We start from the raw sequence: 21,934 nt of genomic DNA, 5'->3' as shown, positions 1-21,934 counted from the left end.
AAACGAGTCACATGCACAAAAAAAAGGCAGCTGACACCGTGTGAAATATTTTTTTTTTCGTGCAAAAGTTGAACAATACAACAGCAGCAAATGTGGCATTAAAAAGTGACACAACCAGAGGATTCCGGTGGGTGAAAAGCTGCAGGATGGATCCACTCCGCGTCTTGTTGCCCGCTGAGCTGCAGCTTTCCGCGGATAAACAGCAGCTGTGCGCCGGAGCAGAGAAAAAGGAAACCAAGGGCGAACCCGACTTCCACTGGATCCTCAACACGGAGACAATCCTGCAATCTGAGCATCCAGGATCCCACCGGGAGGGGAAGAGGAGTCCTACCCCGGCACCAGGAGCTCCACAGCCCCCGGGGGGAAGCAGCAGCACCACCACCCGGCCCTGGTTGGTCCTCAGAGCCCGGATCCGAGCTGCTGCACCTCGGCCTCCATTTTGAGCTTCTCTACCCTGCTCGCCGCCTCACGTGTCCTGGACTGTCTTCCTCACATGACCCGTGTGTTTGTCCCCGTGATCAGAGCCTTCCATCTGCGGGAATCCGTGTGGCTGAAGCCCGGTGCCTCCTCCTCCTCCACCCTCCCATCACCCACCACCCACCACCAGCTCCATGGAGATGCTGGAGCAGAGTCTGGACAGCTCGGCGAGGTGAGGACGCTTCCTGTCCCCCCCGGGGGTCTTCTTCAGTCAGTCCCTGCTCGGCCTGGGACACCTTGCACACATCCATTCCCCCCGCCCCATCACCCCACCCACCTGCACATACCTGGTCCCCCCCAGCCGGGTTTAGAGCCTGGTCCCCGGGATGAGTCTAACCCTTAACCCCATCCAGGGAAACGATTTGTGCAGAACCTGAGGCTGGTGCATCCTCACGTCTGCAGACATGACACACGCACACACACACACACACACACACACACACACACACACATACACACACACACACACACACACACACACACACATTAGATTTCACATGCACAGTTCCTGCACTTCTATATCTGTTGCAGCTCTTTTTTTAGGATTAAAATGCATGTATGAAACCATCAGGGGTGAGTTTTACTTGTTGTTGTTATTGTTATATCATAATATATGCTCATATAAGTTAGTATTTAATGGTGCAGCAAATCCAAACACACACATTTGAGTTTTATGAGCCAGATCATTCTTATTTTTCCAGTTGGAAGTTGCAGTAAATGTGATTTCTGTCACTTATACTTTACTAACCCTAACCCCATCCAGGGAAACGATTTGTGCAGAACCTGAGGCTGGTGCATCCTCACGTCTGCAGACATGACACACACATTACACACACACACACACACACCAACACATTCTGCATGTGCTCAGATTTCACATGCACAGTTCCTGCACTTCTACATCTGGTGCAGCTCTTTTTTTAGGATTAAAATGCATGTATGAAACCAGCAGGGGTGTGTTTTACTTGTTGTTATTGTTATATCATAATATTTGCTCATATAAGTTAGTATTTAATGGTGCAGCAAATCCAAACACACACATTTGAGTATTTATGAGTCAGATTATTCATATTTTCCAGTTGGAAGTTGCAGTAAATGTGATTTCTGTCAGTTATACTTTACTTTATATCTCCAGCCATCATCTTCTCTTATCACCACCAGGGGGCGCCCGTCTGTCTCATCTTGTTGTTACAGCTTGCACTACAGACAATCCACACTGAAGATGATTGAAATGAATTCACTCTTCTTCCTCTTCTTCTTCTTCTCTTTTTTATTTCCAGTCACGACAAACAGGAATCGGAGGACGTGGAGCAGTTACAGGAAGGTGAGAATCTAATTTCAACTTAATCTAACACAGACAAGCGTATTTCAACAGTCTGCTATAGATAGATAGATAGATAGATTACTTTATTCATCCCCGAAGGGAAATTAAGTCATCATAGCAGCCGGTATATTTGAATACAATAAAATGCAATACAATAGAATAAAATAAAAAATATTGAGGTAAAAACAGAAACACAAGATAACTAGGTAGATAAGTTGGCAAGATGATGGTAATAGTACTGATGCTATGATGGTAATGTTATTGTTAGACAGTATATAAAAATAGAACTGTATATATAGTATATAATATAACATAATATATGTTTATAAATGATAGTAATTATACCAATATAATAGCAGTATATAGTCATAATGGCAGCAACAGTATATATAATAATAATAGTAAATATAATAATAATAATAACATGTACACATGTATAAATATGTGTATATAGACTTGTATATACAAAGAATATACAGAGAGTATGATATAATATATGATATATAGTAGAGGTATAAATATAAGTATTTGACTATACAATAGATAATATAATATACTATGAGTGTAAGAATATGTAGACAGAGTTAGATTGAAACATTAAACACACTCAGTGATATCAGCCCCTTGAATGATTTTGCTCCTTTAACCGTGATCACACCCGACGTGAACATCTGTCGAGCAGAGAGTTCAGATCTGAGTTCACCCGAAAGCGTCCTGAGATCAGATCAAACCTTCACATGTGGCCGGAGGCGCATGAGGCCACATCCTTTCATCTGTGGATGTGACGTCCTCTGACCCAGTTTCACTTTGAATCAAGTGAAGCTTCTGTGTCTGTTTGTCTTCACTCTTCTTCTCTGGATTAAACGTGTTGACACCTGTGTTGCAGGCGACGTGGTGGGCACGGAGGAGCACACCTCTGTGACCATCACCGGGGTCCCGCAGGGCGCCTTCGGAGACCACAACGTGCAGTACCAGTTCCGCACAGAGAGCAGCGGCGGACAGGTGAGCGTGGAAAACCCAGGAGCAGTTTATTAAATCTCAATTATTCAAAAGCCATTAGGGTTGCGGGAAATAACGGGAATAAATGGGAATATACGGGAATTAACGAGAATAAACTGGAAATGTTGTGGATAATTTATACTAACTGTATTTACCTTGTCATATACAGACATAAATATAAACATTTTGTTTGGTTATAGGCTGATTTGAGCCCTGAGGAAACTTTGGGCACTTGACTATATGCTTCTGCATCGTTGTGTCATTCTTAACATAGGTCTTTGCACAGTATTTGCTAATGTACACAGCCTTTCCTTCTACATTGGATGGAGTGAAATGTCTCCACACATGAGATAGTGCACGTGGCATTGTTCTGTAGAATAAGATGAGAAAAAAGTTTGTAAAAAAACACTAATGCAATGCCAGAGATATAAATAGTTAGCCAAACAATTGGAATCGTCTGTAAACATATTTTACAATTGATGGATAAATGAATGGAAATAGTCTAGATGAACAGATGAACAATCCTCAATCAGCATGCTAATATATTTTCCCCAGTAATATCATGGAAACTTACCTGACTAGTCCTTCACTCTACAGCAGGCCTCAATAGCCCTGCTGTAGAGTGAAGCATGCTGGGAGTTATCTGTGCATGTGATGGAAGAATGCACAGTGGAGGGTTGAAACTCAACCTGCAGCATGTGCTGCATTCCATACATCTTTAAAATAGAGTTTTGAATGATGTTTTTATTGCTCAGAGTTTAATTTGCGTATTTTTTTTTTTTCAAAATTCCCCAAATTCCCGAGCTAAACTTCCCATGGAAAGTTTCCGGAAAGTTTCCGCCCCTTTGCAACCCTAAAAGCCTTTCACACACTGAGGCGATTTGATCTGAATTCTAGAGACAACGTCCACCTCCAGGACGTCAGTGGACACACACGAGTGTAAATAACCAGTTTCCTGACTCCTCCCTTTTCCTCTGCTCTGTGGTCAGGTGACCTATCGGGTGGTCCAGGTGACAGATGATCAGTTGGAAGCCGCCGCTGACGGGTCCGGAGCCGTGAGCGTCGTCTCCGCCGCCGCGTTCGCCGGCGCCCCACAGGCTGTGGCTCAGGTGAGAGTGAAGCATGATGGGAGATGACGCCATTTTACATGTTTAAATCATGACCCTTCCATTCGGTAAACGTTTGATTTAGGAGGTTTTGAATCTGAGCTCTGTTGCCCCTCCCTCTCCCAGGCTGTGATCCAGAACCCGTTCAGTAACGGGGGCAGCCCCGGGGGGGAGACGGTCGGGGGGGAGACGCGCTTCGCTTACTTCCCGGCCGCCACCGTCAGCGATGGGACCGCCGTGTCGGTGCAGACCACCGCCGACCCCTCCATCACTCAGGCAGGAGGTGAGAGATCCATCATCATCATCATCATCATCATCATCATCATCATCATCATCGTGAAAAAAATTATTTCTGTAAGATTTTCTTGTTCTAATTTTTCTCTTTTTGAATCCAGGTCAGTTTTATGTGATGATGAGCCCCCCCGAGGTGCTGCAGACGGCCCCTCGCACCATCGCACCGCGCTCACACACCTACACTGCGTGAGTACAACCCCCCCCCACACACACACACACACACACACACACACACACACACACACACACACACACACACACACACACACACACACACACATACACATATTTCTAGAGATTCAACATCACCATAACTCTTCACATCCTCTCCCCCCTGTTACTTTACACTGGATCTTCTTCTTCTTCTTCTTCTTCTTCTTCTTGCCCCTCTATTTGCATACATCTGTCGTTATGTGTAAAAATAAACACAAAAGAAAACAAAAAAGAAACACACAATCAAGATCCGTCATTTAAAACCTCCAACATCTGAAATCCCACTTCCCTCCTCAGAGACCTTGATGACAGCGAGATGTTGCAGCACGGCAGCTCCAACTGGTGAGATGAACTTTCACATGCACCCCCACCACCCCACCCTGCCCCCATCACGTGTCATCAATCACCAGTATCTGTGTATAGTTGAATTTTCACATGTTTACTCGCAGGTTGAGAGTCCTTTTTATAAAACAAATCCTATAAACCTGTGTTTTAGTAAAGACCCAAAAAACTAATCCTGTGTTTCCGGGCTTCTCCTCGTCACACATCCCCAAAAAAAAGATGATAACAAAATCTATTTCAGTCACTGGATTCTAGTTCAGGTGATAGATGATATTGGAAATCTGCCCGTGTCCTTCCCATCACGTCATCAGAGTGGTTCTGTTGTGTGTTCACAGGAAGGTTGATGGTCCACGGGCGCCCAGAGACGACCGGAGAAGAGCACAACACAATGAAGGTGGGTGCGAATTCTGTCACGACTAAATTCTATCCCGTTGATCGTGGCTAAAGATAAATAATTAAATCAAGCTGCAAAAGAATTCCTAGATCTGCCGCCTTTACAATTTAAATATTTCCCTCCCTCCTCGTGATAATCCGTTAAATTGTGTAATCTTGCTCACAAACAAACGTACAAACCAACAAAATGAACATTCAGGCGTGAAAACACGAGCTCTTCATTTCCTTCTTCGCAGTGGAGAGAAGAAGAAGAGACAAGATTAACAACTGGATTGTTACGCTGTCGAAAATCATCCCCGACTGCAGCGTGGACAGCAGGAGTGGAGCGGTGAGTGGAGCGGTGAGTCCTGTGAGTCCAGCTTCCCCATCAGGTGGGTGGAGAGAAGGTGCCTGACTGTTCTCTGTTGTGTGTCCCTCAGAGCAAAGGAAGCATCCTGTACAAAGCCTGCGACTACATCCGGGAGCTGCGTCAGAGCAACCAGCAGCTGCAGGAGAGCTGCAAGGAGGTGGAGCGGGTGAAGATGGACAACGAGCTACTTAGACAACAGGTTAGAAAGATAGATAGATAGATAGATAGATAGATAGATTACTTTATTCATCCCCGAAGGGAAATTAAGTTGTCATAGCAGCTGGTATATTTGAATACAATAAAATACAATACAATAGAATAAAATAAAAAATATTGAAGTAGAAAGAATAAAAACAGAAACACAAGATATATAGGTAGATAAGGTGCAGTGGCAAGATGATGGTAATAGTACTGATGATATGATGGTAATGTTATTGTTAGACAGTATATAAAAATAGTACAGTATATATAGTATATAATATAACATAATATATATTTATTAGGGCTGGGCAAGTTAACTCGTTTCAATCGAGTTAACTCAAGTGATGAGTTAACTCGATTAATTATTTTATCTCGCATTAACTCAGGTTTGATTATTTATTGTTTTATTGTGAAAGTCAGGCTTTTATTTTGTGAAAGTCTGTTGCTGACTGCTGCAGAACAGGAAAAAAGAAAATAATTGGCGGATAAACAATCGAGTTAACTCATCACTTGAGTTAACTCGATTAAAACGAGTTAACTTGCCCAGCCCTAATATTTATATATGATAGTAATTATACCAATATAATAGCAGTATTTAGTAATAATGGCAGCAACAGTATATATAATAATAATAGTAAATATAATAATAATAACATGTACACATGTATAAATATGTGTATATAGACTTATATATACAAAGAATATACAAAGAGTATGATATAATATGATATGATCTAAAGTAGAGGTATAAATATAAGTATTTGACTATACAATATATAATATAAAATACTATGAGTGTAAGAATATGTAGACAGAGTGTGCAAAAGACAATATTATTGTATAAAATGATATATAATATCAATATGGTTTATATTAACGCATATCACATATGATGTGAAGTAAGTGTATATGGAGCGGAGTGTTGTACAGGTCCACAGTGCAAGGAGACAGGTTTATTTAGGTTCTGATTCTGACTGACACCAGAGCATAATGTTGAGAGGCAGGGCTGTTAATATGCCATGTTTCCTGGGATTTATACTAAATCAAAGGGCCAGTTTCTTTACTTTTCACATGTGGCATCAATAAACACTGATAATTCATCATTTTAGATTAGATTAGATTCAACTTCATTGTCATTGCACAGTACAAGTACATATACAACGAAATGCAGTTTAGCGTCTAACCAGAAGTGCAAAAAAAGGCAGTAAAAGTGCAGAGTATTGTGCATATTAAAGTGAAAATGTAAATAAATAAGATCTGTACAGTAAGAAATATATATGGTATATTACAGTATTAACAGGAATTGTAAGATATTAGGATGATGAATACACTATGAGCAGGATAAAAATATAAATATGAATACACTATAGGCGGGGTAATACAGTAGTAAAAAAAGTAACAGTAGTGCCAATGTACAAATGTTCAAATGATCAGTGGTTGGAGGAGGGTGTGTGGCAATAAGAAGTATATGAGTATTGTGCATATTAATATCCAGGGATAAAAAACGAGTTAGAAATGACACGTTTCTGTTCCTTCCACCAGATCGAGGAGCTAAAGAACGACAACGCACTTCTCCGGGCTCAGCTGCAGCAGCACGGCATCGAGATGAACGGAGATGCGACGCCGCAGTGATCGTGGGGCGGACACTTTCTGTCCTCCTCTCCCCCCCCCCCCAGCCTGAACTATTCCAGGAGAGGAGCCGACATGAAAGAAAAAAAGAAGAGACGATTTCCATCAGACGTTGGAGCCGATTTAAAAGCCGCTAACACAGGACGTGAGACGCCGTCTGAAGGACTGAAACAGGACACGCCTCTTCCACCTGCTCTGACGTCTGTCGACTGTGCAGCTCCAACCGAACCTTTGGTCCTCCTCTGCACAGCACCACCACCTCCATCACCTCCACCACACATGCACCAAACTGTCTTTTTACTTTAAATTATATTTAATTATAAAAACTGCCACAGAAAATTTTACTTTAGCTGATTTTCACCCTTTTATTTTTTTATTAATCGTACCACAAACTCCTTTTTGTGTTTCCTGTTTTAGTTGTTTTTGCTTCTAAATGTGAAATATCTCCCGGTTACTTTTAATTTATCGCTCTGTAAGGAAAATGTACAGAGAAAGGAAAAAAGTGTTCTGCATTTACCATTTCCCCAATAATGAACCTGCAAATCAGATGTTTATCGTGTTCATCACCATCACTGAGGATATTTTTACGGTCACTGGAACGTGTGTGTGTGTGTGTATATATCTGATCTGTGTGCAGTTCCCTGCCTCTGGACAGCAGCAGGCAGAGCTCACACACTTCATAAACGTAGCCCGATGTCGGTAAATTCAAAAACTATAAGTCTCTCCTGACAGGGAAGTGTCAGGAGAACCCGAACCCGGCTGGTTTCTATTCCCTCTCCAACGCCTTGATAGGAGCCTGTTGGAGGATCTAGGTGTTAACATAGCTCAGGTAATTGGGATCGTGCTCTGGCAAGTGGTTCCCAGACTCAATGAAGTCTTCACATATGGAGAGTTTAGGTCTCTTGTGTCGCCACCACCCCCCCCCCTTCCGCGCTAGCTGCAATGTACAGAGAAATGAGAAAATGATGCTTTTCAACGTGTGAATCCTTTTTAAAGGGCATTAAAATAAGGTTTGTTTGTGTATCTGCTTATAGGTCATTGGTGTAGAGCACTGAAATAAGAGGGTTCGGTCATGTGACGTGTTCCGGTAACTCACAAAGACGGCGCGTTTTTAGTTTTTCTACAATATTTGCAGAACTGACAGGAGAGTGTAGAAACCGCCTCGGTCTGGTTTGTGCAAATGGAAGTTTGGATGTGATTCTTGTTACTAACCAGCTTTTGTCCACACTGAGTCTCCACAGCATGGGAATATAACCACTGGCATGACTAACTCTGATATCACAATAAAACACAAGCGTGAGCGTTGCTACAGACGGTGTCCGGTGCTTTCAGGTTCCATCGGAGGTCGGATTACTTATTTTAACTTTTCATTCAAGCCATGTGATTACAACTTTCCCCTGGTGGTCAATGATGGAAAATAATTGTTGGTGTTTGTTCTCTATTTACATATTTAGATTTTTTTTATTTTGTTTAACTCGCAGATTAAAAAAAGGACGATAATATTATTTTAAATGTAAGCTAATAGCATATGACTTTAGCCTAGTGGTCAATGGTGGATTTTATTTTTGTGTGTTTTGTGTTATTTTATATTTTTAATTCAGTTCTACTAGTTTTATGCAGGCATAATACTATTTCAAATTCAAGCAAACTGCATATAAATATATATATATATAAAAAAAATATTCGTGTGTTCTCTAGTTCTATATTTAGATATTTAAGTTAAGTTCTCAAAATTAAAAACCAGGACAATAACATCCTTCTAATTATAAGTTGAGGGCTTATTACTGCCCCCTAGTGGTGGATGATGCCACAGAAACACCCGCATCAACAAACGTTGCCATGGCAATTTAATAATTAAAGCTGGACCTTGTGTCTCGTTGCCTGGAGACGACAGGGGACTTGGCTGTGGGAACATTAGAGAAACTCTGGTGAGTCGAATTTAAACTTTAACATGAGATTTCAATAAGTTTAACAAACTGCAGCGTGAGAGTGAGAGAAGTTAGAGGAAAAGATCGAATCCGCCAGTTAATGACCCGCAGTGTTTCCGGTTGGGAGCTGGAGAAGCCTTTGATGTTTTAAACTGTAAATCCACAATTTTATTTCAATTCAAATGTTGATGTTGATGTAAAGAGATAAATGTTAATCTGTCACCTGTCAGGAGAGGATACATTTCCCTGTGGGTGTGGCCTAATGCTACATTCTATAGATAAAATATATAAACTTATACATGAACTGTGCCTGTGACATTTACCTCTGAGTTACTACAACATGTATGATAACAATAAGGAATAAAATACTTTTTGTTTATGCAACAAACCTATTTAATATGGACCTGGAAGCTCAGTTGTTTATGATGTTTGAAAGTGTGTTAATCCTTAAAATATACAAGTTTTAATATTCAAGATGTTTATCGTCAAACATGCAGAACAAACGAGTGGGAAATCTGTATTTCAAAAAATAGTAGTTTAGTAGTAATGAGCACGAAGAAATAGAGATTGACCGCAGCAGCAATAATGAGATAATAAAGTAATAATACAATAAAAATGACACCAGTATTTGCCAAGAAATATTTCATAAAAATTATATGAATAAATGAGAATACTTTGAGTACAGAAGAGTGAATATAGCCTGTAAAATACTTCATATTGTGCAGGTTTATTGTTGTTCAATTGTCTCGTGACCTTTGAGAGTTTCTCAGATTATTTAACGTATAAAGACTATAATTCAAATATCTAATAGCAGATGTCAACATTCCAAATCTTGCACATTTAATTGCACTTGACAAATCCAGTGATGTGTATGTGTGCATGTTGCTGCAGCCGCAGGATGTCTTCAGTCCCTGTGAAGCCCGGCCTCCGCCTCAGTGTGTCCGAGTGGCTCAGCAGCAACCAGCAGCTGTCGGCCGTCGCCGGACACGAGAGGAGGGTCTCCAACGGGATCCGACAGGAGGGGAGGTCCCTACGCAACGAGACCAGCTGCACGGTGGGTGTTCAAACTGCATGAAGGAGAAACTCCACCACATGTTCACACCAAACACTCGTCTGAGGACCTCTACACCCAGTGGTGCAGGAAGATAGATAGATAGATAGATAGATAGATAGATAGATAGATAGATAGATAGATAGATAGATAGATAGATAGATAGATAGATAGATAGATAGATAGATAGATAGATAGATAGATAGATAGATAGATAGATAGATAGATAGATAGATAGATAGATAGATAGATAGATAGATAGATAGATAGATAGATAGATAGATAGATAGATAGATAGATAGATAGATAGATAGATAGATAGATAGATAGATAGATAGATAGATAGATAGATAGATAGATAGATAGATAGATTACTTTATTCATCCCGGAAAGGAAATTAAGTCGTCATAGCAGCCGGTATATTTGAATACAATAAAATACAATACAATAGAATAAAATAAAAAATATTGAGGTAGAAAGAATAAAAACAGAAAAACACAAGATAAATAGGTAGATAAGGTGCAGTGGCAAGATGATGGTAATAGTACTGATGATAATGTTATTGTTAGACAGTATATAAAAATAGTACAGTATATATAGTATATAATATAACATAATATATATTTATATATGATAGTAATTATACCAATATAAAAGCAGTATATAGTAATAATGGCAGCAACAGTATATATAATAATAATAGTAAATATAATAATAATAACATGTACACATGTATAAATATGTGTATATACAAGAATATACAAAGAGGTATAAATATAAGTATTTGACTATACAATACATATCAATATCAATATCAATCAATATAAAGAGCAACCGGATTATTAAAGACCCCTTTCACCCCAGCCAAAAACATTTCTGCCTGCTGCCGTCTGGCCGACGGTACCGCACCACCGGGCTCAGAGACAGTTTCATCCTCCAGGCCATAAGACTTTTAAACTCCTCTGAACTGGAATAACTCCACCAAACCAGCACCTTAGCATATTTGAATATTTGCACTACTGCACAAATTGCACTATTGTTGTTTTATTTTTCTCTTCATCTGTAAATATATATATCTAGATATATACATTTTATTTTCTATTTAAAATTTTTGATATTCTATTTTATTCTATTTTAATACTATTTCTATTTTTATTTTATTTTTTTGGTTGTAATTACTTGAGCACTGCTAAAAGAGAGCCTGTGACTCATGCATTTCATTGCCAGTGACTGCTTCATGTTACCTCATTTGACAATAAAAAATCTTGAATCTTGAGTCTTGAGTCTTGTTTCCTCTGCAGACCAGCTGGGACGAGAGCGACACCTCCCGCCGGCTGAGTGACCGGCTGTGGGACGTGGCTCGATGGAAGGAAGCCTTGGAAGCATGTGCACGGAAAGTGGATGAAGAGATGGAGGCTCTGACCCTGGTGAGTGTTTGAAAACCCTCAGAATCAGGTTCGTTCTCCTGAGAATCAATATTCTTACAAACTTCACTCTTGTTGTGTTGGCACCAGAGTAAAGAGCAGACTGAGCAGGCCCTGGCAGCGACCGCCGTCCCCCTGGAGGTCAGCACCGAGTGCGTGACGCTGAGGGAGGGACGCCGCGGCTCCGAGCTGGTCCTGGACCCCGTGGACGAGCAGCTGAAGCAGGAAGTGCAGCTGATTGGTCGAGTGCAGCAGGTTCTGCAGCAGCACGTGGACAAGGCCTTCGAACACTTGTGGTGAGTGATGTGTCGGGATTAGGGTTGCAAAATTCCAGGAATATTCAAAGTTGGAAACTTTCCATGGGAATTAACAGGAATTAACGGGAATATACGGGAATTAACGGGAATTGACAGGAATTAACAGGAATAAACTGGAAATGTTGTGGGTAATTTATACTAACTGTATTTACCTTGTCATATACAGACATAAATATAAACATTTTGTTTTGTCATAGGCTGATTTGAGCCCTGAGGAAACTTTGGGCACTTGACTATATGCTTCTGCATCGTTGTGTCATTCTTAACATAGGTCTTTGCACAGTATTTGCAAATGTACACAGCCTTTCCTTCTACATTGGATGGGGTGAAATGTCTCCACACATGAGATAGTGCACGTGGCATTGTTCTGTAGAATAAGATGAGAAAAAAGTTTGTAAAAAAACACTAATGCAATGCTAGAGATATAAATAGTTAGCCAAACAATTGGAATCTTCTGTGAACATATTTTACAATTGATGGATAAATGAATGGAAATAGGCTAGATGAACAGATGAACAATCCTCAATCAGCATGCTAATATATTTCCCCCAGTAATATCATGGAAACTTACCTGACTAGTCCTTCACTCTACAGCAGGCCTCAATAGCCCTGCTGTAGAGTGAAGGATGCTGGGAGTTATCTGTGCATGTGATGAAGGAATGCACAGTGGAGGGTTGAAACTCAACGTGCAGTGTGTGCTGTATTCCATACATCTTTAGTGTTTAATTTGCGTGTTTTTTGTTTTTTTTCAAAATTCCCAAAATTCCCGAGCTAAACTTCACATGGAAAGTTTCTGGAAAGTTTCCGGAAATTTACCGGAAACTTTCCACCCCTTTGCAACCCTAGTCGGGATGATACTTCACACTTTCTCTTTTTGCTTTTCCCTCTGACCTCCTCTGTTCTCGATCCCAGCGTTTTGCAGGAGGTTCGACATCAGCTGACCTCTGACCTCCAGAACAAGATGGACGCCCTGGACATTGACATGTCCTGTCTGTCACTGACCATAAAGTCCCCTGAGATCTCCCTGAAGACAAACCCCACTCGCATTCCATCAGGGTAAAAAGTGGTTTATTAAGTGTCCCTGGTTTAAATATGGCTCATTATCTAAAATGTAGAAATGTGCCTGTTGTTTCTGTAGCTCCTCCACGCCTCAGGAGTGGGGCCAGTTCAGCCAGTATAACGTCCTCCAGGCTCAGGAGGCCATGCAGCTGTCCCAGCACATGAGGGAGGACACCAGTCTCACCAGGGCTCAGGTAGGTGCGAGCAACAGTACTACAGCTGATAGATAGATAGATAGATAGATAGATAGATAGATAGATAGATAGATAGATAGATAGATAGATAGATAGATAGATAGATAGATAGATAGATAGATAGATAGATAGATAGATAGATAGATAGATAGATAGATAGATAGATAGATAGATAGAAAGATAGATAGATAGATAGATAGATAGATAGATAGATAGATAGATAGATAGATAGATAGATAGATAGATAGATAGATAGATAGATAGATAGATAGATAGATAGATTACTTTATTCATCCCCGAAGGGAAATTAAGTCGTCATAGCAGCCGGTATATTTGAATACAATAAAATACAATACAATTCAATAAAATAAAAAAATATTGAGGTAGAAAGAATAAAAACAGAAAACACAAGATAAATAGGTAGATAAGGTGCAGTGGCAAGATGATGGTAATATTACTGATGATATGATGGTAATGTTATTGTTAGACAGTATATAAAAATAGTACAGTATATATAGTATAGTATATAATATAACATAATATATATTTATAATAATACCAATATAATAGCAGTATATAGTAATAATGGCAGCAACATTATATAAAATAATAATAGTAGTATAATAATTATAATTGTAATTATAACATGTACACATGTATAAATATGTGTATATAGACTTATATATACAAAGAATATACAGAGAGTATGATATAATATATGATATATAGTAGAGGTATAAATATAAGTATTTGACTATACAATAGATAATATAATATACTATGAGTGTAAGAATATGTAGACAGTGTGCAAAAGACAATATTATTGTTTAAAATGATATATAATATCATCATGATCATATAATAATAATAAAAACTATATTTCTCTTCTTGTATTCCTCAGCTGCAGAACGAGTTAGCGGTTCAGTGGCGGGCGACAGAGTTCGTTCTTCGCAAACGCAATCACGACGAGGAGCAGGCCCGAGACCAGCTGCAGTGGCAAATTCAAAATGTAAGAGGTCTCACAGCTTATCAGGGGAATCTCATCAGGTATTTATCTTTGATTGTTTAATGCAGATTGTGTTTTGTCCGCAGACTGAAGATGAAATGATGGAGATGGAAGACGACATCAAGGGACTGGACGTGGATCTGCAGGCAAAGACCAGCAATCTGAAACTGGCTCACACCCGACTGGAGAACAGGACCAGCCGAGCCGGGATGGACCTGTGCAGAGACCAGGTTCCTAAACCAATACAGAAAATCAGCCTGATGAGTGTTTGAAGAAGATTCCTCTGACCTGATGTTTGTTTGCAGGTCCAACACGGTCTAGTGAATGAAGTCCATCAGCTGAAGGCCACGATCGCAGCTCTGAATCAAAAGCTGTCGGAGGCGCAGTGAGTCTCTGTTGGGTTTTTATGGACCTTTTTTAAATTGAGATTACACATTGAAGACGGTCAAAGATCATTTCAAGCATCAAAAGACGAAAAATGACAAAGTAACATTCAGTTTTTAGGGATTAGATATGTTGTAGCAATTTCAATAATAATCCTACTACCAACGAAGAAACGAGTCTCAAAAACTCTTACAGTATCGTCACATTTAATGCTCGAGCATGGTGCATACTACAGGGTTGAGTTTGTCAATATGCACACAGATGAAAACCAGTTCACAGTTTTTATACATTTGGCTAACCACTCCCTACTGGAGGGGGTGTGTTAAACAGTCAGAAGTTGAGATCCTTTAATCACATGAATACAACAATGCCTGGTCGAAGGCAATAAAGCCAAGATACAATGTGGTATGAGAAGAGAAGCAGGATAATAAGAAAGGAAGCAGACTAAATGAATTAACATTCAGTTTCTACAGGAAAAGCACAGCATGATGTAAAAGAACAATCAAATGAATTAACATTCAGTTTCTACAGGAAAGGCATAATCAAAGAGAGGAAGCAGACTAATACATTTGGTGGCTACAGTGGAAATTAAGGTTACAGTGGCTATGTTAATCAGGTCAATACACATTCAAATAGTACAGGATGCAGCATGATAAAGGTTACATCGTCATTCAATCATGGTCAAACAGACGGGAAATACATGCCATTACAGATATAATATGTCAAACACAACAAATCAAACAGAAGAGAAAATACAGATTCTGTACATGGTGTTGTTTCAAACCCAGACAATTCAACTCAAGTCAATATAGAAGAAATATTTAAAACCCCCCATCTACAAATCAAACAACAATCAGAAAGTAAAGAGTCTGAATCTTCCCTCCCTCTTTCAGAAAGTCTCTGCAGAAGATGAAGCTGCATCACGCCCGCATGCTGGAGGATCTCTCCAGGAAACAGGAAGCTCTGTCTCTGGAGCAGCGAAGCATGAACACCCGCTCCCACCTGACCTCGGCCTCCTGCTCCGGTCGCTCCCCGGTGCTGCTGGTCCCGCTCGCCAACTCCAGTGGGAGGAGCCACCTGCAGCTGCTGGCTCAGTGAGAAGAGGGCGTCCATGTTTCTGAAGGAAAGGGAATCAACTAAGAAGATATTTAATTTGTAGCTTTGACTTCAGGTTTAACACAGATAAACACTGTTTTTTAACTAAGTATTTTTAAACGTAGAATATATAACAAAATGTAACACTTACTACTAGTTGCAGTTAAGTAGGTTAACAGGACCAGTTCCTAGGTTCGTAGGAGCAGTAAAATAGTTAAACAATGGAAATAATTAGGACTGGGCAAGTTAACTCGTTTAATCGAGTTAACTCAAGTGATGAGTTAACTCGATTAATTATTTTATCGCCCATTAACTCAGGTTTGATTATTTATTGTTTTATTGTGAAAGTCAGGCTTTTATTTTGTGAAAGTCTGTTGCTGACTGCTGCAGAACAGGAAGAAATAAAATAATTGGCGGATAAACAATCGAGTTAACTCATCACTTGAGTTAACTCGATTAAAACGAGTTAACTTGCCCAGCCCTAGAAATAATAAATAAAGTGAACACACCACAGACAATAGAGTTAGTTGAAATGACGGCTTTTATATAAGAATAGAAAAGAGAGTTGTTTTAGAAATAGGTACCATATAACACATTTAAAATACAACTAACATAACACACATGTTACGTACAGATAACTCAAATAGAAACTAAACAATAATATTAAGTTACAGTTTAAAAACCAATTTAAACAGGAGTCAAAATAGAATTGATAAAACCAAAAATAGGAAATGGTAAATCTTTTCTTTTTCCTAAAAGAAAGAGATTGATCTTGAATTTAATTCATTTGAATATTTATATTTAACATGTGTGTTATGTTAGTTGTATTTTAAATGTGTTATATGGTACCTATTTCTAAAACAACTCTCTTTTCTATTCTTATATAAAAGCCGTCATTTCAACTAAGTCTGTGGTGTGTTCACTATATTTATTATTTCCATTGTTTGACTCTTTTACTGCTCCTACGAACCTAGGAACTGGTCCTGTTAACCTACTTAGCTGCAACTAGTAGTAAGTGTTACAAAAACAACAACAAAAGACCTTGTTTGATGACGTTGAGAAGCAGCAGAGAATCATGGCACCAAACACATTCACGGATAAGGGAATGTTGTAAAGTTGGCAATAAATAATGGCGATCCATTACCAGTGAACCAAAACAAACAGTGGCCGGAAAAAACTGGCGTCTGAACAACTGTGTGTTTTTCCTTCTTCATGCTTGGTTCCCCCAGGAAGTTTGTAGCAGAGACATTGAATAGAACTTGGGATTTCCCCAACTAAATTCAATTTATGATGAATAATCATCAAACCAATAAGTTGCTCAGGAAAAAAAGCACTTTCCTGTATCTTAGTATTTTAATACGACCTGTCCTCGTCCTTCAGGAACGTTCCCCTCACCTGTTTTAACCTGGTTTGTTTGTGTATAATTTACTTCTAGATGTGATCAATTAAGTGTTTTATGTGTGTTTGCTTTACTTTAACAAGAAATTACCGATATTCAGGCCTTGATGAATCATTAACTTATATCAGGGATATTTCTGGCGTCTGAAAAGTACTTAACTGGAGCTTCTCACGTTCTCGTCTGGTCGTCTCCACTTTAATCGACCATTAGCCCGGATGGCTTTGTTTTGCCGGGTCGGGCTGTTTGATGACCTGAATGAAGACGACGATAATGATGTGAAGTTTCTCTCAGGCAGTGAACACGGTTTAGATAAAAAATATCTGGTAAACAGGCACTAAGCCGGGTCTGTAGGTCAATAAACGCTCGTGCCTCTCACCTGCCTCAGGAGTAATGTCTTCAAATGGATGTGTTTGTGTCAGGCGCTGCTTTTTTACGACGATTTAAAGTGGTAGAGGTCTGTCAGAGGAAGTCTGTTTTTAGAGGTTTATGATTGTCAACACACCTTCAGGAAATCCTAGTATATGAGTCCCTACTTCATGTGTTGCTTTTTCCAGCGTGACGACAACTGATAACTGAGACAATCTGTATAAAAAGATGGATGATGTTACATCTTAATTTAGTTTTTTTTTGTTTGGTCCATGTCCCATCCAATAACATGGCAGTGTTAATGGCCTATACAGCAGCGAGCCACTAGGAGGCGATTGAGAGACTTTGGCTTCACTTTTGGGAGCCGTCACGTCGTCCATCTTTATATTCAGACAATAAGAAACTCATTATATTGAGTAACTCGCTAAAAACATTAAATTATCAAAAAAATTATGATGAATTGCTATTTTTAAATTTCAGTTTACAATCTCAGCATTTCAACATTGTAATCTCACTATTTAGATTTAGATTTCTGGATTTATCTTATTGATAAATCTTATAGATTGAACTTGAAGGGTATTCTGGTCAGCCGAGAGGTTGATGTGGTTGTAGAAGTTGATGATGAAGGAAAGGAAACCGCGGACCCAGAACTTGCAGTATAACAGAGTTTATTACACAGAAGTTTCACAGGTCACGACGAGCTCTAGAACTCTGAGAAATCACACAGCCAAATGGTGAAGTCTGAAGTCTCCCTGCAGGGCAAGAAGTTTTATAGGTTGGAGGTGGGACCCCAAACCTAGAGATAACATGACATCACACAACAGGGCTTCAGCCTAAATAAGGAGTTGTTTTGCACATGAAGATGAAAATGCATTGGTCAAGGACCGTCCCTTTTCTGGTCAGAGGTCATTCCCTAGGTAAAAGGTCTTTCCAAAGAGGGACAGACCTCCTTGAATAAAGATCTGGAGGATTCTCTGGGAATGTCTGAGAGTCACGAAGATAAGCATCATATATATCAGCCTGTCATTGTATTTAAGCACATGCTAAAGTCATTAACTCTAGTGAATACACGACAAACTTCAAACTACAGGTTTTGCTTTGGCCTCTTCGCTGGAAACTAATAAAAACCACTCGAGAATGTCTCCCTCACTCCAGGTGATGAATTAGGTCAACATGTCGTCATTGGTTCCCACTCAGACATCAGAGGATCGATACACCAATCAGAGAGCCAGCAGCCGTTTGTTTTGACGAGCGCAGAGAGAGAGAGAGAGAGATACATGGAAAGACGTTTCTCGGAAGCCGTCGTTCCACTCCAGTGAAACTTCTCTGCAACAACACGTGGGGGATTTTCTGCCCCATTTTCTTTCACTTCACCAAAGGCCTTTTTACACGTGACACACCCCCCCCTCTCTTCTTTCACACAAACAGATTCATAAATGTCTGCCATCGACCACTTTACAGCTCGGCCCTTCAGTCGGGGGGGGGGGGGCGGGTGCTTCCTGCCACGCTGAATCATTCTGAATCATTTCACCTCAGGCTCCAGCTGCTACCTGTCTGCTGCTCTCCGCTGAGAGGGGCACTTAAGGTGGCCTGGTGCCTGTTAACATGCCTCCTCCGTCTGCATGAATGGCTGCACCTTCTTATCTGCAGCCCCGCCCCCCCGCCGAGCCCACACGCATCAGCACCAGCGTGGCCACCGCCTCTGTTTTCACCCGCTGCCGTCACCTTTCTCAGAAGTCTCTATCCTCAGGGTCGACGGAGGAAATACTTTGCCGCCGTTCATGGGGAATTGGACTTTTGGAAGATGGGGTTGGTGAGTTTGTTTTTCCTTGTCGAGACTTTGCGGGAGTGCCACCTGTCCTCCGGACGCTGACGAGATGCGGGTGGCTGTGAAGGACTGCGTGGTGCTCTTTGTCCACACCGTCACCTTCCTGCTGGGCCTCCCCTCCAACCTGCTGGTCCTCTTCGTCTACCTACGCAAAGCCCGCAAGCGCGGCGCCACCCCCAACGTGGTCTACGCCCTCAACCTGTGCGTGGCCAACCTGGTGTTCGTGCTCTGGCTGCCGGTCAACGCCATGGAGATTCTGCTTCGGGGCTGGACGCTGCCGCCGGCCGTCTGCCCCGTCTACAGCTTCTTCCTCTTCTCCTCGCTGTACGGCAGCTGCCTCTTCATCACCGCTGTGACGGTGGGCCGCTACCTCAGCATCGCGTTCCCGATTGTCTACAAGAGATACCGCCATGCTCGAATCTCTTGCGTCATCAGCGCGGCCCTGTGGGCGTTGGTGCTGCTGCACCTCGGCGGCGGCCTGGTGGCAGAACGGGGCGCCAACTTTGTCTCCGCCAAGGACGACACCTTAACTTGCTACGACAACTTCAACGCCTCTCAGCTGGCCGTTCTGCTGCCTCTGCGTCTGGAGATGGCCATCCTGCTGTTCCTCCTGCCCCTGGTCATGACCTCCTTCTGCACACTGCGCTGCGTGACTCTCGTGTGGCGCTCCAATCTGCCCCTCATGGGGAAGAGGCGTGTCCTGACTGTGGCGCTCTCCACCCTGGCTGTGTTCGTGGTGTGCCACGCGCCGTACAACGCCTCGCACATCGTGGGCTTTGCGACGAAGACCAGCGTGGAGTGGAGGACGTACGCCATGCTGACGAGCTCCTGCAACGTGTTCCTGGAACCCGCCGTCATGCTGATGCTGTCGCCGGCAGTGTCCAGGGGCATCATGGGAAGAATCTGGGGTCGGCAAAGTCACTTCAGCCGAATTGAAGGGATTCGGCCTCAGGGCATTAACACCAATGGTGGTGCAAAGGTCAAGGCAGCACCGACGCTCTCTGGGAGGAGCCAGGCCGGGGCGGGGGGGGCAGTCAGCCAGGAGGGAGGTCACAGTGGAACTCCATCCACACACATGGACCCACCAACAATCCAGAGAACTTCAATGCAGTTTGGCAAGTCTCTATAAATGTGGAGTCGTCCTGTCCCAGAGTTCCGTGTGTGGTTTTTTTGCTGATGATACAAAGTGACTCCTTGTCCTGGGAGTGTTTTGTCCTGTTGGGAAATGGTCGTGTTGCCGACTTGGATCTGATATCATCATCGTTATTCCCTGCATGAAACTGAAACTCTCTCCCACTCAAGCAGCTCTGAATATGGACAATTCACCTGGAGACAAATGGCTCCATCTGGTGTCAGGTACTGTAACAAGGGATCCGTCCCGTTCTCAGGAGCAGACGATGACCGTTGACTTTTCTCACTGATGTAAATAAGATGTAAACAACTGTTGCTTCAGGTTTGATTCCCTGGTTCACTGGAGATATGAAGGTTTGAATTGTCCGTATTTGCATTGATTGATAATTGATGATTGATTGAATAAGCATCATTAATGAGGTTTGTTTGATCAAGATAAAGTAGGATTTATTCTGTGTGGCCGGTTGTCTGTCGTCTCGCTGAAGCAAACACAAAATATATCAAGTCATAGAAGAAAATCGTGAATAGTTAACAAACCTTAGTGCGCACACACCACCAAGGTCCAGCAGTCTGTTTGTGAAACCACATTTATATGAACTAGATTATTATTTGGTGCGCCACTAAATAACACACAGCTTCATCACTGCTTCAGCAGAAGGATAAAGGTCAAAGGACGGATGAGTCTGACGTGAAGTTCTGCAAAACTGATTTTTAGCAAATCCTGACAACACCCGACAGGAAGTTAAGCTGTTGTTTGAAACAGTCCACGGTGACACGAATGATCCAAATACTGTGAATTGAAATGTGTATTTTGATGCAGATCCACGAGCAGGAAAACAAAGTAAATATACCTGAGTTCAGGAATTATATGATCCGTCAGTTTCTCTTCAGAAAATAGAATTAAATCTGGGGAATGTGCAGCTGTGGAGAACAAGTGTTTCTCAGTTCAAATAATAAATATATGTATAAATAATATACAGGTATTGAGTATTATTCAACATATACATGATTTTATTTTGTAAGAAAAGTCAGTCTGGAGTGGAGGGTAAGAAAGGGAGGGAGGGGAAAAGGGGGGGGGGGTTCAGGGATGAGGGAGAGGGTGATTGACAGGACAGAGGAACAGGAGAGTTGAAACTTTGAGGAGAAAACTAGAGAACTTCCCCCTGATCGTTCCTTCTCTCTCTTTCTTTTCCTTCTTCTCTATCTTCTTAATGTCTTTCCTCTCCATGTTCTCCATCTTCTTTCTTTCCTGTTTCTCCTTCGTTTCTCTCTCTTTCTTTTCCTTCTCTATCTTCTTCATTTCTTTCCTCGCCATCTTCTCCATCTCCTTTCTTTCCTGTTTCTCCTTCTTCTCCTGCTTCTTCTTCTCTTTCTCCAGCTCCTTCTCTCTGGCCTTTGCAGACTCCACACGTTGAGTCGAGGGGA

The 21,934-nt window shown here is 41.3% G+C and overlaps 3 protein-coding genes across 4 annotated transcripts; all 3 read left to right on the top strand.

The window, feature by feature from the left end:
• usf2 (upstream transcription factor 2, c-fos interacting) lies at positions 1-8,638 on the top strand. Of its 2 annotated transcripts, none has more exons than XM_061092996.1 (11): positions 1-649; positions 1,758-1,801; positions 2,688-2,803; positions 3,790-3,909; positions 4,033-4,189; positions 4,302-4,386; positions 4,711-4,755; positions 5,091-5,149; positions 5,385-5,476; positions 5,568-5,696; positions 7,241-8,638. In XM_061092996.1, the coding sequence occupies exons 1-11, from the start codon at positions 612-614 to the stop codon at positions 7,328-7,330; spliced, it is 975 nt and encodes a 324-aa protein (XP_060948979.1). In that variant the 5' UTR covers positions 1-611; the 3' UTR covers positions 7,331-8,638. The 2 variants fall into 2 exon arrangements, with proteins under 2 accessions (XP_060948979.1, XP_060948978.1); XM_061092995.1 differs by having other exon boundaries at positions 5,385-5,488.
• Positions 8,639-10,153: 1,515 nt separating this feature from the next.
• Positions 10,154-15,788, top strand: tekt2 (tektin 2 (testicular)). The gene is made up of 9 exons (XM_061092987.1): positions 10,154-10,309; positions 11,608-11,733; positions 11,821-12,026; positions 12,960-13,103; positions 13,186-13,300; positions 14,202-14,309; positions 14,393-14,536; positions 14,612-14,691; positions 15,584-15,788. Exons 1-9 carry the CDS (start codon positions 10,154-10,156, stop codon positions 15,786-15,788), a joined length of 1,284 nt encoding a protein of 427 aa, XP_060948970.1.
• A 3,639-nt stretch (positions 15,789-19,427) lies between these two features.
• Positions 19,428-20,507, top strand: si:dkey-211g8.9 (free fatty acid receptor 3). Its single transcript, XM_061093390.1, has one exon. The coding sequence runs from the start codon at positions 19,428-19,430 to the stop codon at positions 20,505-20,507; it is 1,080 nt and encodes a 359-aa protein (XP_060949373.1).
• The last annotated feature ends 1,427 nt before the right edge of the window (positions 20,508-21,934 follow it).

Source organism: Limanda limanda, chromosome 19 (assembly GCF_963576545.1).
Source record: "Limanda limanda chromosome 19, fLimLim1.1, whole genome shotgun sequence".
Taxonomy (NCBI): domain Eukaryota; kingdom Metazoa; phylum Chordata; class Actinopteri; order Pleuronectiformes; family Pleuronectidae; genus Limanda; species Limanda limanda.
Note: the sequence above shows the minus strand (reverse complement) of the source record. Positions and strands in the feature narration are given on the sequence as shown.